The 15,493-nt window shown below is 51.1% G+C and overlaps 1 protein-coding gene across 8 annotated transcripts in view; it reads left to right on the top strand.

Annotated features, from left to right (window-relative positions):
* Window positions 1-15,132, top strand: part of Safb2 (scaffold attachment factor B2) — a 28,351-nt gene extending 13,219 nt beyond the window's left edge. For 2 of the 8 annotated variants that reach the window (XM_034497626.3, XM_034497628.2), the window contains 12 exons: window positions 259-408; window positions 488-642; window positions 2,606-2,730; window positions 4,099-4,190; window positions 5,573-5,712; window positions 5,949-6,239; window positions 6,809-6,946; window positions 7,636-7,678; window positions 8,266-8,396; window positions 9,301-9,413; window positions 9,494-9,560; window positions 9,727-10,027. In XM_034497626.3, coding sequence (XP_034353517.1) covers window positions 259-408; window positions 488-642; window positions 2,606-2,730; window positions 4,099-4,190; window positions 5,573-5,712; window positions 5,949-6,239; window positions 6,809-6,946; window positions 7,636-7,678; window positions 8,266-8,396; window positions 9,301-9,413; window positions 9,494-9,560; window positions 9,727-9,868 — 1,587 coding nt within the window. In that variant the 3' untranslated portion in view covers window positions 9,869-10,027. Of the gene's footprint in view, window positions 1-258; window positions 409-487; window positions 643-2,605; window positions 2,731-4,098; window positions 4,191-5,572; window positions 5,713-5,948; window positions 6,240-6,808; window positions 6,947-7,635; window positions 7,679-8,265; window positions 8,397-9,206; window positions 9,414-9,493; window positions 9,561-9,726; window positions 10,028-14,911 lie in introns of those variants that run through there. The other 6 variants (XR_013109582.1, XR_013109581.1, XM_034497625.2 and 3 more) reach the window with 6 other exon arrangements.
* The last annotated feature ends 361 nt before the right edge of the window (window positions 15,133-15,493 follow it).

Raw genomic sequence — 15,493 nt, 5'->3', positions numbered from 1 at the left:
AGCAGGCACTTTTGGCTATGTAGGGTCTGACTAGGTTCCATATCTATCCATGTGATGCTCTGCTGGCTTTGAGTACTGTTTGTCACCATGGGACAAACTCTGCTCTAATAGATGAAGATTCTCTAGAATCCATAGAGGGAGACTACCTAGAGCTGAGTGCTGAGAACAACAGCACTTATGGGTGTCTATTGCTAAGGCCTGTGGTTTTGTGACAGAGGCCAGATATGTCCTTATCCTGGTGTGTTCTTTCCTTTGGAGGTCATCGGAGCCAAGGTAGTCACCAATGCCCGCAGTCCTGGGGCTCGGTGCTATGGATTTGTGACCATGTCCACATCAGATGAGGCCACCAAATGTATCACCCACCTACACAGAACTGAACTGCATGGGAGGATGATCTCTGTGGAGAAGGTGAGGTCTCTCTTATTGTCAGCCTTAGCAATAACAGGGCTGTGTCACCCCCACTCACCACCACCCCTGTACATTCTAGGCCAAAAATGAACCCTCCGAGAAGAAGTCGGCAGACAGGAGAGCTTGTGACCAAAAGGAGAAGGTGCCATTGCCGGACAGACCTCACCCTGTGAAGATCAAGACGGAGAAGTACAGTGACGTTGCGGCCCTGTCCTCTGGGGACCCAATGCCCTTGTAAACCATGCTTCCTAGCTGATAGCCACAGGGCAATGCAGTCCTTAGTCCAGAGGCAGACAGCTGGTTAGCTTTGAGTTCCTTGAGTTCCTAGCCATGAGAACTTCCCAGACCTGGAAGGGCTTCCTGGGCTGACTCAACCCAAACATGCACCAGTTTTCCCAACGTGCATTGCAGCCCTGGTTGCTGCAGTATGGACCTTGAGTAGGTCATCTGTGCTATTCTGACAGATACCAGGCATTCCCTGTTTTTGCTTGTTTAAAAAAACTATCCTAGCATGTCATGCATCCCTACGGCACTCTGAGATGCCTTAGCACCTTGAAGCCCAGGGCCTCAAGATTGCTTTTGCCAAAGGACATGGCTTAGGTTTTCAACAGAAACTGGCACAGGCCTGGAGTGCCTGACTGTTTCTGTTGTCACCATTGAGGAGACTTTAGCAGGAGGGCTCTGCTGTTGGGTGTCACATGGGTAGTGTCAGTGCAATTGAGGCTGGGTTTTATAGCCACTCAGCAGCTTTCTATGCAGGTCATTGGACAACAGGCTGGCCTCAGAGTGCTCAATGTCCCTCAAGTCCCATAGTGAGGGTGGCAGCAACTACCATAGCTCTGAGAATGTTAGTGTCACTGGGATCAGGCATCAGGTCATGAGGCCAGTGTGGGGGAGGCAGGCTCTGGGGAAGTACCCAGCAGCTGTTTCCCAAAGCATAAGTGAGTTCATGATTCACTCTAGGTGCTCCTGCCTATAGCCATGTGGCCAAGCATGACAGGTGACAGGCACAGTGTGCAGAGGCTTATTCCAGTGCTGCCTTCTTTTAGCATGGTTAACAGGACAGTGAGTTTTTCTGCCAATGAAAGGATTAAAAGTTTTACCAAAAATCTTCTATTATATGATGCCTGAGAAGTGAGGATCCCCTCTTAGGGCTCTGAACTCATTAATAAATGGATTTAAGAACAGACATAAATGCAAGCCTGAAGGTGTAAAGTTTAAAGGGAGAACCAGGACAGGATCACTGGAGGTCTAGAGGAAGGAGATGCCAAGAGGAAGGACAATGGAGAAAGAATAAGGGCGCCCAGAGCAGTAGGGGGTGTAAAAAGTCAGTTCAGGCTCTTGGCAGCAGCTGAAAGAAGAGACAGCAGTGTGCTTCTGTGCCTCAGGCAATGCAGAAGGCAGATGCAGCCCACCCTGCAATACTAGCACTCCATTAGGACAGTGCTTCTGGGAAGATACCATGCCTAGGTAAATACTTGTGTGCTTGGTGTGTAAGGGTCTAGAAACTATGGGAAGCAGGTCAGGCCAGGCAGGGCGTGCTCCCTGGGCTAGCATCATGGTTACTCTGCCCTGTTTGTCAACATGGGAGTCAGTTGGTGTTAGTTTATTGTGAGACAGTGTCTCTCACCTTGGGGCCTAAACTGGCATAGAACTCAATCCTGCTTCAGTCTCCCAAAAGCTAGAGAGACGGGCTTACCCACTATGCTTGATTAAAATTATTTTTTGATAGAGTTTCTATAAAAGTATAAATATTTTATGGCGGCTCAGCTGGTAAAGTACTTGCCACCAAGCCTGACGGCCTGAGTTTGATTACTAGAGACTGCATGGTAGAGAAAACCAGTTATCCTGTCTTATATCTGTACATTGTGGGTATATCCACACATGGAAGCAAATTCTTTTGGCTGGGAGTATAGCAAGACCTGAGTTCCATCTACAGTACCATGAAGAACCAGGTATGATGCTACACATCTGTCATCCCAGCATCTAGAGACAGATAGATCAGGAATCTGAGTCCAGCCTCTGGGTTCACTGAGGACCGGGTTTCAGCAGCACTCTGTCCTGCTGCTTCTAGCATTTCAGGCTGCCAGAGGGCATCAAGAGCGGCTCAGGCCGCAGGTCCTCTCTTTTCGTGCTGGATGGGGCTGATGGCTCCCGTGGAGACCACTGGGAGACTACAGCTGACTATTCTCAACAGAACTGTGATCAAGAAAGAAGAGAAACTGGAAAAGGAGGAGAAAGGGCCAGAAGACATAAAAAAGGAGAAGGATCAAGATGAGCTGTCCCCGGGAGCTGCCAGTCATTCTCGAGTCACCAAATCAGGTAAGCAGCACCTTGGATGCTGTTGGAAGAGATGGAAGCCCGGTGGGGCTCAGGGTGTCATGGACAGGAGGCAGGTAAGAGTTGTCACTTGGCTAGGTCAGCTGCAGACCATGTGATGGAATTGAAGGATCTGTTCTGCAGATGAAGCCTAGTGGTCCAGGCCATCACCCCACTGCTTAGAACTGTTGTTAGAGAGATTGTGATCAAGGCCACCTTGGACAGCCTAGTGAACCTGTCACAAAATCACAGCATCAGATGTACAGCAGCCTGAGAGTGGAGTCTAGGAGTAACCCCTGCCCACACAGGAGGAAAGGGCTTGCTCCACAGCAGAAGGCAGCCCTGAGCCTGGGCCGGTAGTCATTGGACATAGGGTTACGTGTGTCGTCCAGTTTCTCTGGGTCCCTGTCCTGTCGGGGGTGTGGTAGATAACCCTAGAACACAGGCTGCTCTTGGCCGAGGCACAAGGGACACTTTGGCCAACCCATCATAAGATGGAAGAAAAAGCTGATAATCATAGTCCACCTCCTGCTGGGACAGCTCCTGCTGTGTTTGTGAAATGTTTGTGAATTTGCCTGTGTGTGTGTGTGTGTGTGTGTGTGTGTGTGTGTGTGTGTGTGTGTGTGTTGCCACTGAGGTCTTGCAGCTGGCATTCAAGTGGTTCTTGAGTTCTAGGGTCTGGTTCTCAAGGCCAGTGTTGAGCTTTTTACATGGCCCCAGTTCTTGTGTATATTTCATACTTTTTCTGCTGCTTGCTCTCATATTATAGTGGTTGATGGTACTTCTTTTGTGGAGTTTGCCCAAGGCTCTCTGTTTCATCTTCTGTTGAAACCAGTGGCCCCCCTTCCTAATGCTAAAGAGAGCTGTGTTGTGCGTGTGGCTCCTCACCAGCAGCTAGAGACATTCCTCTCAACAAGAAAAGCTGTAAAACAAAACATAACTTGCTGGGCGTCTTTAGCCATAGTACTCAGGAGACAGGCAAGCAGATATCTTGAGTTTGAAGCCAGCCTGGTCTACATAGTGAGATCCAGGCTAACTAGGGCTACACAGAGAAGCCCTGTCTTTAAAAAAAAAATGAAATTACAGCTTCTTGGTGTGGTAATCCTCCCCAGAGTCACCACAGTGCTTACAGCCTGGGCAAGCAGTGCAACAATGCCAGCCAACTACTTGGGGACAAATGGGACATGCTTGCCACCCACACACTGAGGAAATGCCCACACTGAATGTATGCCCATTGCTGGGTATACATTCATCAGGGACACAGTTGTTACAGTTTTCAAGGCAGAAACAGCATTGAAAACTGAAGAGGGCAGTGGACACAAGGCTGAGCTGTAGAGCTGCTGCGTGCTCACGGCTGTGCTTTCCCTGCAGGGAGCAGAGGCGTGGAGCGAACAGTCGTGATGGACAAGTCCAAGGGCGAGCCCGTCATCAGTGTGAAGGCCACAAGCAGGTCAAAGGACAGAGTAAGCATTGGCAGGCAGGGCTGGGACAGCAGCTCCCAGCCTCACTTACCTGGGAGGTGACCTAGCTGGCATCTTCTGTCTAGCTCTACCCACTTGTAGTAGAGGGACTGAGGCATAGATAGCTTTGGCAGTTGATGGGCCTGTCTAACTTGGTCTAATCTGATGATGGCGTATCTGTTTTTGCTGTTGGCCTTGTGCTAAATGAACCCAAAGGAACGTCGGGGCTTGTCCTTGAGAGCACCAGGCCTGCCCATGACTCTTCATTCTGGAAGCCTCTCCCCAAAAGAGCCAGACTGTACAGCTGGGTGCTCCGGCAGGTATAGGCCCAGGGCTGGAGTGCAGCTGGTGGTGATGCCAGCTCTGTTCCCACCTCTGCTGGAGAAGAAAGTGAGCATTTGACTGAGAATGTAGGTTCCTATAGCTTCCGGGGCCACCTAGCCTCTGGCCTCTGCTAACAGAGGCCGCCGTGGGAAAGCATCAGGACAGCTGGGCAGAGAGCTCACACACTGCAGAAGCGTGGTGGATGGCAGGAGCCCTCCCAGGGCAGGCCTCGGCTCCTGTTCCTGTTCTCCTGCTCATTTATATTCATGAGCACCACATGTGGAGCAGCATGTGGGACCCCCTGGAGCTGGAGTTAGAATTGTGAGCCAACCCTCCTGGGTCCTCAGAATCTATAGTTTTCTGACTGTTCTGAATTAGAAATGCTGCCATATGGGTCTGTGAGGTTTGGACGAGCTGACTTCCACAAACAACTCACCATGAAAGAGGCCTCATCGTCCATAAAAACCACAAGGATGGACTAGGTGTTGGTGGTACACAACCCCAGCACTGGGAGGTGGGGGGTGGGGGAGGCAGAAGAGGCAGGCAGATCTGAATTCGAGGCTAGCCTGATCTACAGAGTGTTTCAGGATAGCCAGCGAGCTACACAGAGAAACCCTGTCTACAAACAAACAAAAACACCACAGGTTCAGAAGAATCTTAGTGTAAGCACGAGGTGTACCTCCTTTGTACCTGGAAGGTCTGGCTTGCCTCTGGTCTGGTGTTAGATTTTTTGGCAGGGGCTCTGCTACAATCTGTATCTTAGGCTGGCCTTGAAATTGTAATCCTGCTGCACCCCCAAGTGCTGATGTTACTAGTGCCTGTCTCCCCAAGCAGTTCTGTAAGATTTAGCATAATCTGAATGTAGGGGTCCTGTGACACCTGTCTCTTCTCTTTGGGGATCACTGAAAAGCCTAGTACTTGGGATCTGGGCAGGGTGATGTGTGCCAGGTTGGCTGCCAGGTTGGCTGCCATACCTCAAAGAGACGCTGGCCTTCTGCACTGTGCTGTGCTGCTGTTGGAGCTACCTACCTACTTGGTTCTCACTGGGTTGTTCTGGTCAGCAGAGCTCCAAAAGTCAAGACCGAAAGTCAGAGGGCAGGGAGAAGAGAGACATATTGTCATTCGACAAGATCAAGGAGCAGCGGGAGCGGGAGCGCCAGAGGCAGAGGGAGCGTGAAATCCGGGAGACGGAGAGACGACGGTGAGCAGTGGTAACCTGCCTTGGCTCCTGTCTGCTTGGAAGTATTTCCTAGTACCATCAGATAGTGTGAAAGTGGTGAGAAAGCTAAGACCCTGGCTGTACGTGGATCCTTGGCCTCTGCAAACCCTGGTGGGAGGGCAGAGATTCAGCCAAGGCCTCCAAAGTCTGGACAGGAGGCCAGAGGCCGAGCATGGACAGCACCCAGCCCACAAACTGAGGCAACCACCTGTGTGCAGGGAACGGGAGCAGCGAGAGCGGGAGCAGCGTCTGGATGCCTTGCAGGAGCGGCGGGAGAAGGCTCGCTTGCAGCGAGAACGGCTGCAGCTCCAGTGCCAGCGGCAGCGCCTGGAGCGAGAGCGGCTGGAGCGGGAGCGGCTGGAGCGAGAGCGCATGCGCGTGGAACGTGAAAGGCGCAAGGAACAGCAGCGCATTATGCGTGAGCGGGAGGAGCTGCGGCGGCAGCAAGAGCAGCTGCGAGCTGAGCAGGAACGGCGGGCACTGCGAAGACCCTACGGCCTGGATGCTAGGTGGGTGCCAATACCAGTCCTGCCTCCCTCCCTAGTGAACAAGCATGCGGTGGTGTTCCTTGGCCAGCACTTTGTGTTGCCCAGCCACTCTGCTTGGTATCTTGTGCGTGTGGGCTGTGAAAGGCCATGGAAGAGGGCAAGACTGCTGGTCCTTAGCCATTTGGACAGTCACTGCAGGCACACTGAGGAACCGTGTAATTCCCGTCCCTTTTGCACAATCCCTGGGGAGAGGCCAGCAGGGAGAGGCACGGGATCCAGCATTGTGCTCATGCAGGTGTTGCTGACAGTCAGCTCCTAACAGCCTGCCTCCATCCTGAGCGACCCTTGACAACTGTGGGATGCTGCTGCTGCCACCTTGTTTTGTTTTGTTTTGTTTTGTTTTTCCCCGGGGCAGGGTTTCTCTGTATAGCCCTGGCTGTCCTGGAACTCACTCTGTAGACCAGGCTATCCTCGAATTCAGAAATCCACCTGCCTCTGCCTCCCAAGTGCTAGGTTTAAATATGCGTGCCACCACTGCCTGGCTTGCTGCTGCCACCTTGAATTAAGTATTTTTGCAAAATGCACACCAGGAGAGACGATGGCTACTGGCCAGAAGGGAAGCGTGCAGCCATGGAAGACAGATACCGAGACTTTCCACAGCCAGATCACCGTTTTCATGACTTCGATCACCGGGAACGTGGCCATTACCAGGAGCATGTCATAGACAGGTGAGCATCTTGCCCTGTGCCGGCACCCTAGGCACGATCTAGTCTGTGGCAGATGAGTCCCTGTGCTCTCTGAAGAGCTCATTGCTTCCTGGAACCTCCACAGGATAGCCGCAGGTGGCACTGGGGAATACCAGGTCTAACACCAAGTGGACCCACACCAGGCACCCTGTGCCTGACCCTCAGTGTCCACATGGTAGCTCCACTGTCCTCTTACATCTCCCAGTGGACTCTAGGTTGGGCAGGACAGCCTGGCCTTTATATTCTACAGGAGGAAGCAGGTTGTAAGGGGCAAGGGGTCACTGACTTTCAGCTCATTGACTGGACCTGCCCCCCTCCCCAACTGTAGTCCTTTTATTTTCTGGGGACTCCCTCAGACTCTCCAGACTGTATTCTAGAGTACCCTAACCCCGTGCATTGGTGGGGATGTGTAGCAAAGCCTGCCTGGGGCAGCTTTCCTGGACAGCCTCTCTCAGTCTCTTGCTTGATGGAGACTTGCTGCCTGTTCTGTCCTGGCTCCCAACCTCTAGAAGAAAGCCTTCCACCTACCATTGCCATCCCTGGTGCTACTATGTCCTAGCATATAGCCAGAGCTTGGGGGAAAGCCAATCTTGTCCCCAAGGGAGACTTCGGCTTCTACCCCCACACACCCACCTGCACACTGTCATACCAATGCCCTGTCCCCTTTGCAGGAGGGATGGGTCCAGACCCAGAATGGAGGAGCGGGATGGGCAGGTAAGTGAGAGTAGGGTGAGGTAGGGGGTGCCGCTCCATTCTCAGTCACCTAATAAAGACTCAGCTCAACTGATACTTGGTTGGGAACTTGGTTTCTTTGCTCTGGGGACCTACATTGCAATGGCAGCTTTGCAGCCCTATGGGGAGTTGGTCCCAGGCTTTGCCCCATCTGATTTAGCTGTGTGCTGGTGATAGGGTCCTGACAATACACTGTGACCCAAGTCTCCAAGGAGGAGGTGGGATCCTTCAGGATGGCCGTGGGTCAAGATAGAGGTTTAGAAGTGGCTCATCCCCCGGGTGCCTCCAGAGCATGTTTTGTCATCACCTGTCAGGAAGGCTGGTCTTGAATTAGCAAGAGAGCCCTAGTGATGTGTGCACAGGCTGAGCTGCCATGTTCAGCTCATGCCAGCCCCTGCAATAACTGTCTTTTAGGCATGCTTGCCATCTAGCCTTGCAGCACTTTCCAGGGGACATGGGTTCAGTGTGAGCAGAGGCATGATAGAATACAGAATCCAGGCTGGGGGGTGGGGGGGTAGGGGTGGGAGGGGAGACCAGAACACATGCTCTGTCTCTTGTGTGCCTTGCAGTACTACCCAAATGACCAGCACAGCCATGGAAGGCTCCTGGAGCACCATGGTTGGGATGCCCGAGACAGCTGGCATGGCTACAGCTCTGACAAGAAGTTGAATGAAGGCCAAGGGCTGCCCCCTCCCCCCAGGTAAGCTATATAGGAGGAGCCTGATACGGGCTGCTGGGATGCTCTTGGAGGGGACCCATGAAAGCACCTGGGATGTCCTCTACCTGCTATTGCTGGCTGCACCATGAGGACCATGATGGCAGGTGTGAACCTTGTCCCTGTTCCTTGGGTGGCAACAGGGTTTGAATCTGCAGTGCAGTAGGAACACTTGTGGTTAGATGGTTGGAGGTGGAGCACAGGCTGGCTTCCACACAGTCCTCCTGCCTTAGCCTCCCAAGCACTTCCCTGCTTCCATGCTACACACTGTCTGCTGTCAGTCCCTAATTCCAACCTGAATTATATATACTGCTTTCATTTTGGAAAGCACATACCAACAGCAGCCTGCTCCTTACCCACCCAGGTCTTGCACTCACAATTCCACCACCATGGCTTTGCAAGCACACACCATGACATACCCACTCAGACACACTCATGACTCTTCGACACACATACACTTGATCTCAGTGAGACTGTGTTCTTGAGACCCCTCCATGCTGCGGTGTGTTTGGAGGTAGCGCACTCCTGTCTACTGTTGGATTCCATACTGTGGACACTCCCTCCCGTTTTCTACCCATCAGCTGTAAGGCAAGGCGCTCTGTGCTCCCTTTCAGCTGTGGGTCATGTTGCCAGCACATGCCCATGTGTTTGTGTCAGCGAGGTTTCCAATAGCGGGTAGGCCCAAGTGTAGACCACTGTGGCTTCTTGTGGTACCGCTGTGTGGCCGCCTTAGGGGGTGGTGATTGTTCTTCCCTGGTGGTGCCTGGTGTCCTCATTGCCCACCCCTGGTCACAGTCTGATTTTGAAGATATCCTGGAGTTGGGCTCACATCTTTGGTGTGATGGAAAGTGCACGGGGGCAGCCATTTGTCACCTTGTATTTGGCAAAGGGTCAGCCGAGAGTGGGCAGAGCACAGCTCGCAGTTGGAGGAGCAGCAGGTTCCTGTCTGGCACAGCGCTTTGGACACAAACATGACGGGCCATGAGCACATACGGTGGCGAGGTACCAAGGGGTTGCAAGGATTGGGTGGATACCAGGTCTACTGTGCAGGCAGAGTCCACTGAGCTGTCTCTCTCCTGCAGGTGCTGAGCGGGGCCTTGCAGGACCTGGGCATGGGCATGTGGCAGCAGGCCGGGGTGGCATGGCTGGGTAAGGTTTCAATGTCTACCACTTCCTTCCTCCTTCCCTCCCTCTACGTGTGTGCACCCTGGTTGGGCTGACATTCTGAGGGAGCTGTACAGAGCCCTGTGCTCTGTGAGGTGGGACCTTGTGGTCACCAGGCATGGCCCTTGCAAACTATCTGCCTTTGTTCTAGGCAAGCCTTTGCACACGGTGGACATTCCCAGGGCCATATTGTGCCCAGTGGTAGACTGGAAGGTGGTGGCGTGGCCAGCCAGGACCAGGGTGGCCGAGTCCCCAACCCCCACCCTCACCCCCACTTCACTCGCCGCTACTGAACCCTGCTCTGGACCAAACCCTGCTGCTGCACGTAGGCAGAGACTGCAGCCCCAGCCACCTCCCACTTGTGGCATCGCTAGCAGTCCCAGGTGCTGCCAAGTGTCGATGTGAACTCACTTTCCTGGTGTTTTTAATAAACACAGTCCTGTTCTGCCATTTGTAAGACAAGGTTTCTGTTGCCAGGCATTCTGCGTCCCTCTGGCCCATTCCACCTTGCCCTGCTCTTGTGGCTGCAACACTGTCCTACATTTGGCCCATGCTCAGGGTCCAGGGCTTCTGTCCCACATCTCAGACATGGTGGAGCTGGAATCAAAGCTCAGAGGCTGTGGTGTTAGGGGTAGCTGCAGAGCCGCCAGCTGCCTTTCCTCCAGGACCATTGCATAAGCCTAAGCTGGCTTTTCCTAGCCAGCCTCCTTGACAGGCCACAGCCTGATAGTATAGCAAGCACTAGGTGCCCTCCTAATAAGCAGTGTTGGCCAGCCTCTGCCAGCAGGATGAGCCCTTCTGGATTTGTTCCTCCCCTCTGAGCACAAGCTCAGGAGTGAGAGCATCCAAACCACTGTGGCTATGTCACTGGGGATGTCTTACATGGTGAGAGGTCCTTGCATGGTGACTGACAGTTTAAGGGGGGAGAGTTGTTGTTGTTGGTTTTTTGTTTTTTTGTTTTTTTGTTTTTTTTGTTTTTTTTTTGGTTTTTTTTTGTTTTTTTTTTTTAAGTACTTGACCCTACCACTAGCTGGCTGTGAAGTCACTGGGTCTTTTGAGCTACAAGTTTGGTTCCCAAGCCTGCCTTGGGCTATCTCTGAGGCCAGGATACCATCTGTCCTCTTGGTGTCTATCCACTAGTGCTGAGTGGCACCAAGCCTGCCTCTACATGCCTCAGTCTGCCAGATCCTACCTTGCCATCAGCACTTCAGTGGAGTGTGCCCCCTTTCACTTGGGCCCTGGTCAATGTGGGTACTCTGCATCCCTACACCAGGCCTTGCCCTGACAAGGTCTGTCTTCATGGCTGTATTTGATCTGTCAGAATGGCAAGGCTAGCCTTGCCTCAGCAGGTAGGATGGGCAGGTAGGACCGAGGGCTACTGAGCATGTCAGCAGTTTCAGCACTAGCCGGTGTTAGCAGTTCACATGTCATCCCAGCACCAAGGCTGAAGCAAGACCAGTTCAGGCCAACCTGAGCTATGCAGGAAGCCTGCCTCAAAACCAGACAGAACGATGTACTTCAAGGACACAGTGCTCAGTGGCATAAGCCAGACACAGGACAGACACTGCTGGGCCCGCTGCCAGAACATTCCCCACAGTCCTCAGCCACAGAAACGAAGGGGCATTGTTGGTGCTGGAGGTTGGGACAGGATACAATTAGCGTGAAAAGTGGATGATGCTTTGTTGTGCTGAGATGAAATCTTCAGGAGATAGGTGATAGGTGTGGCCACCCAACCTTGAGAATGAGCTTTCTGCCCTTAAGCAGTGTCCTGAAAAAAGCTTAAGATGGTAAACTTTTGAGGTTGGGGGTAGTGTTTTAAGGGGACTCTCCTCTGTGGGCTGGCTATCCTCAAACTCACAATTCTGTCCTCTCAGTGTGTACCACTATTCCTGTCCTGCTTGCTGGAGGGCTTCTTAAACTGCAGAAAAGAGCTGTACTGCCTAGTACCCCGCAATAAATGTTGAGGTCCAGAAGTGCTGGGCTGACCTGTGACTGCTTCCTGTATCCAGGTTCCAAACCCTGTCCACTGTCCATCCCTGTGGCCTGCATCTTCTCAGGTGCAAGAATTAGGATACAGAGTGGGCATTTTTGCCTGTGTGACCTTGTACAATCCACTTTAAGACATCTGATCACCAGGTGTGGTGGCATAGGCCTGAAATCAAGGACATCCTGAACAACCTAGCAAGTTCCAGGACAACAAAAAGAAATCTGATGGCAGTGGTCAGGTCAGTCATGCCAGCAGTCCCTATGGCTGGTGACACATGAAAATGCTATCCTGGTAACCCGGACAGGTGTGGCTATATTCTTCAGGGACACCCAGAATTAGCTAACACTGATTATCAGGGTTGTCATCTCCCAGGCATCAAGTTAGGTACTTCTCTTCAGACATGCTGCTTTTCTTCAAACATGCTGGGACCCCTAGTGGGACAAGCATTAAGGAACCTGTACCTGCTATACACACTGTCCATGGTTCTTTATGGAACTTTTATAACTTGATCCTGGTCTCAGTTCTCTCATGCGTGCCCCTTTCCAGACACCAGACCATGCTCCCATCCTTAGGTTACTTTTTTTCTTATTAAAACAGAGTTGTTCATTTGTTTATATTTTCCAAGGCAGAATTTCTCTGTATATCCTTGACTCTCCTGAAACTTACTCTGTAGAACAGGCTGGCCTGTAACTCAAGAAATCCGCCTACTTCTTCCTCCCGAGGTTGGGATTACCATCCAGCTGAAACAGTCTTTCATATATGTTTTTCCCATCTCCTCAGATCCTCCCCTACCCTTCTCACTTTTTTTTTTTCTTTTTTTTTTAATAACACACACAGAAACACCGAAAAACCACAAAGGTGGAAACAAAATTAGAGAAGTAAAACAATAAGATAAAAAAAAGCTCCTGCCTCCTTGTTCAAGCAGGTGTTCAAGGGCTGGGTTCTGGTACAGCTGTCATCTGTAATGTCATGTTAGCATCTTGAAAACAAGGCCCTTGTCTCTAACCCCTGGGGCACTGCTCCCTTAAGTGCTAAAGCCACCAAAAGTGTCTTATCTCTTCTAGACCCATCATACCCACTTCATGGGGACTAAGAAACCATTAGGCGCCAGCAAAATGACAGAGCTTCGTGGCAGACTCCTAGGAGGCAGTGGTCATTTACCCAGTCATAAGAGCATTTAGAGTCCTCTGGAATAAAACCAGTTGAGTGACTCTTACAGTGTCTCCAATGTCTTGTCCTTGGGTCACCAGAAAGAGCAGGCAGGGAGCCCCTCCCCTGAAAGAGGAAAACTGGGCCTAAGTTCACTTCCAAATGCTTCTTGTGTACTTGGGGACATGTCAGTGGCTCATATACAACTGCTGCTTGGCCTCCTGGAGATTCCCAGAGGGAACAGCATATGTAGGGATCCCAATGAGAGGACTGGAGAGGTGGAGCAGGCAGAAATGTTCAAGATGGGTGCACACTCAGGCTTGAAGGCTCCAGGTACCCACAGCAGGCTTCAGGCCTGGAGGGGAGACCACTGAAGGGTTTCCAGTGTCTTCTCTGTGGTGCTGCCACCTTGCTAAGAAATTCAAACCTTAATGTCACTGTCAGGGACCCAGCAGGGAGAAGGAAAGATGAGCTCACAGGCCCTTTGATGGGCAGAGTCTGAACCCTGAAGACCTGACCTGGGCTCTAGAGGGAAACCCTGTCTCAATAGGGCTGGGGCTGGAACTGTGTGACAACAAAACCATCCTCAATATCATACAAAAGTTGGAGAGGAGGCGGCTTGCAGGCAATTGAGAGTTGCAGGGAGAGCCCCTGATTTCCCACATCACCACCAGGTGGCACCCAAGAGCCACACTGCTAAAAGATTTCCCCACAGGTCCTTCAGCAGGATCCATCTCTGCCTAGTCCCTGGGACTTCAATAGCAGCTGGCATGGGATCTTCACTGGTATCCAGAGACTCCTGGATCCAGGCTACAGCTTGGGCTGGACCAGCCAGCCTTTGAATCAGGAGTTGTTACCCATCCTTGGCTACATCACAAGTTTGAGGCCAGCAAGACATGGTAGTTCTCCTTTAATCCCAGTACTGGGGAGGCAGACAGGCAGATCTCTCTCTTAAGTTTGAGGCCATCCTGGTTTTTGAAGAAAGTTCCAGGACAGGGCTACACAGAGAAACCTTGTCTCAAACAAAACAAAACACCAATTTGAGGTTAGCCTGATCGTTATAGTGAGTTCAGGACAGCTAGAGATAGACAGACCCTGTCTTTAAAAAGCAAAGACAACAAAAGCTGGCAGCCAAGCTGTGTAAATACACACAAACGTAAATGTAAATTTATATGGTAGCACATGCTTCCCAGCACCCAGGAAGCAGTCAGAAGAATCTCTGAATTCCAGGATAGCTTGGTCTACAGAACAAGTTCTGGAACAATCAGAATTACTACTATCTCCACCCCCTAAAAGGGAGAAAGAAAAGTGTAAAGTGGTAGTAGATGTCCGTTAGCCTGGGACTTGGGAGATGGCTGCAGAAAGATAACAATAAGTTTGGGGCTAGCCTGGACTACATAATTGAGACCCTGTTTTAATAAACACAGCAACATTGTGTTCTGCACAATAGAGCACCCTGGGCTTCTAAAAGATTCATGACCAGTAATGGTCTCAGGATACAGAGAATGTCAAGAAAGGATAATTACCTAAGACATGATAGACTGCTTTCAATCACACACACACACTCATTCATATATGTATGTATGTGTGTATATATATATATATATATATATATATATATATATATATATATGCCTGTATGATGTGTGTGTGTGTATATATATGTATATATGTATATACACAGCCTTTGAATAAGATCCAACAGACAGAAAAAGGGATGAACTTTTTGAGTGACTTTGAAAAAGCAAATTCAAATGTTCCAGAGCTGGCCATTTCAACAGTGCTGTGACCTGAGCCTGTAGCTTTTCAGAGCTCAGGGATTCTCTGAGCTTGGTGCCATCAGCTTGGGTCTTCCATAATTGCCTAGAATATAGCACCCTGTCAGACACAAAAGCTTTGATCCCTCCAAAGTGCCAGGGCAGAGAGCCTGTGGGCCACAACCACCTGGCTCATCTCTGCTTCAATGAGAAAGTCAGGAAGAACAGGTTGGCACTGACGGTGGCTCAGGTGGTTACCATGGCTCTCACCTGCTGCAGCCCCAAGGCCCTGGCCCCCACAGTGACCAGTGAGTGCGCAAGAGTGTGGCAGGTGACACCCGAGAACTTCATCTGTGAGTTACAGGTAGGGCTGTGCAGACCTGGTCTTGAAGATGAAGCCACCCACTACCACTGTTAGGACTCAGTTTCCCTGTGTCCTACAGGTTGAATGGTAGAAGCTCAGCAGGTGTGTCATGCCCTTGTCTGACTGGATCTCAAACCACAAAGCTGTTGTGAGAAAGCAGGCCATTTCACCTTCCAAAGCCCAGTGGTCAAGACTGACTGTTCTTCCTCAAATGAAACAGCAAAGTAGACTAGCAAAGCACCGGTAGGTTTTGTTGGTTTGCTTTAAAGGGGGAGGAAACAAAGTCTCACTGTGTAGCCCAGGCTGTCCTGAATCTTTTAATTCTCCTATTTTGGCCTCCTGAGTGCTGGGATCAACAATGTGCAGTGCCACAGCACCACTGCAGGCTGACCCTGCCCATCGCTTTCTACCAGAGAAGCACGGGAACAGACCTTTTGGTGACCATTTTATTGTATTCTAGCCTCAGCCTGTGAGAGACCAAGCTTTTCTTTTTTATATTCATAAGAACAAATGTCTTCTGGGTGGGTGGTGGTGGTGCACGCCTTTAATCCCAGCACTCAGGAGGCAGAGGCAGGCAGATCTCTATGTTTGAAGCCAGTTTGGTCTACAGAGTGAGTTCCAGGACAGCCAGGACTACACAGAGAAACCCTGTCTCCACAAA

The sequence above is a fragment of the Arvicanthis niloticus genome, chromosome 3 (assembly GCF_011762505.2).
Source record: "Arvicanthis niloticus isolate mArvNil1 chromosome 3, mArvNil1.pat.X, whole genome shotgun sequence".
In the NCBI taxonomy this organism is placed as follows: domain Eukaryota; kingdom Metazoa; phylum Chordata; class Mammalia; order Rodentia; family Muridae; genus Arvicanthis; species Arvicanthis niloticus.
This window is presented reverse-complemented; position numbering and strand designations above follow the sequence as displayed.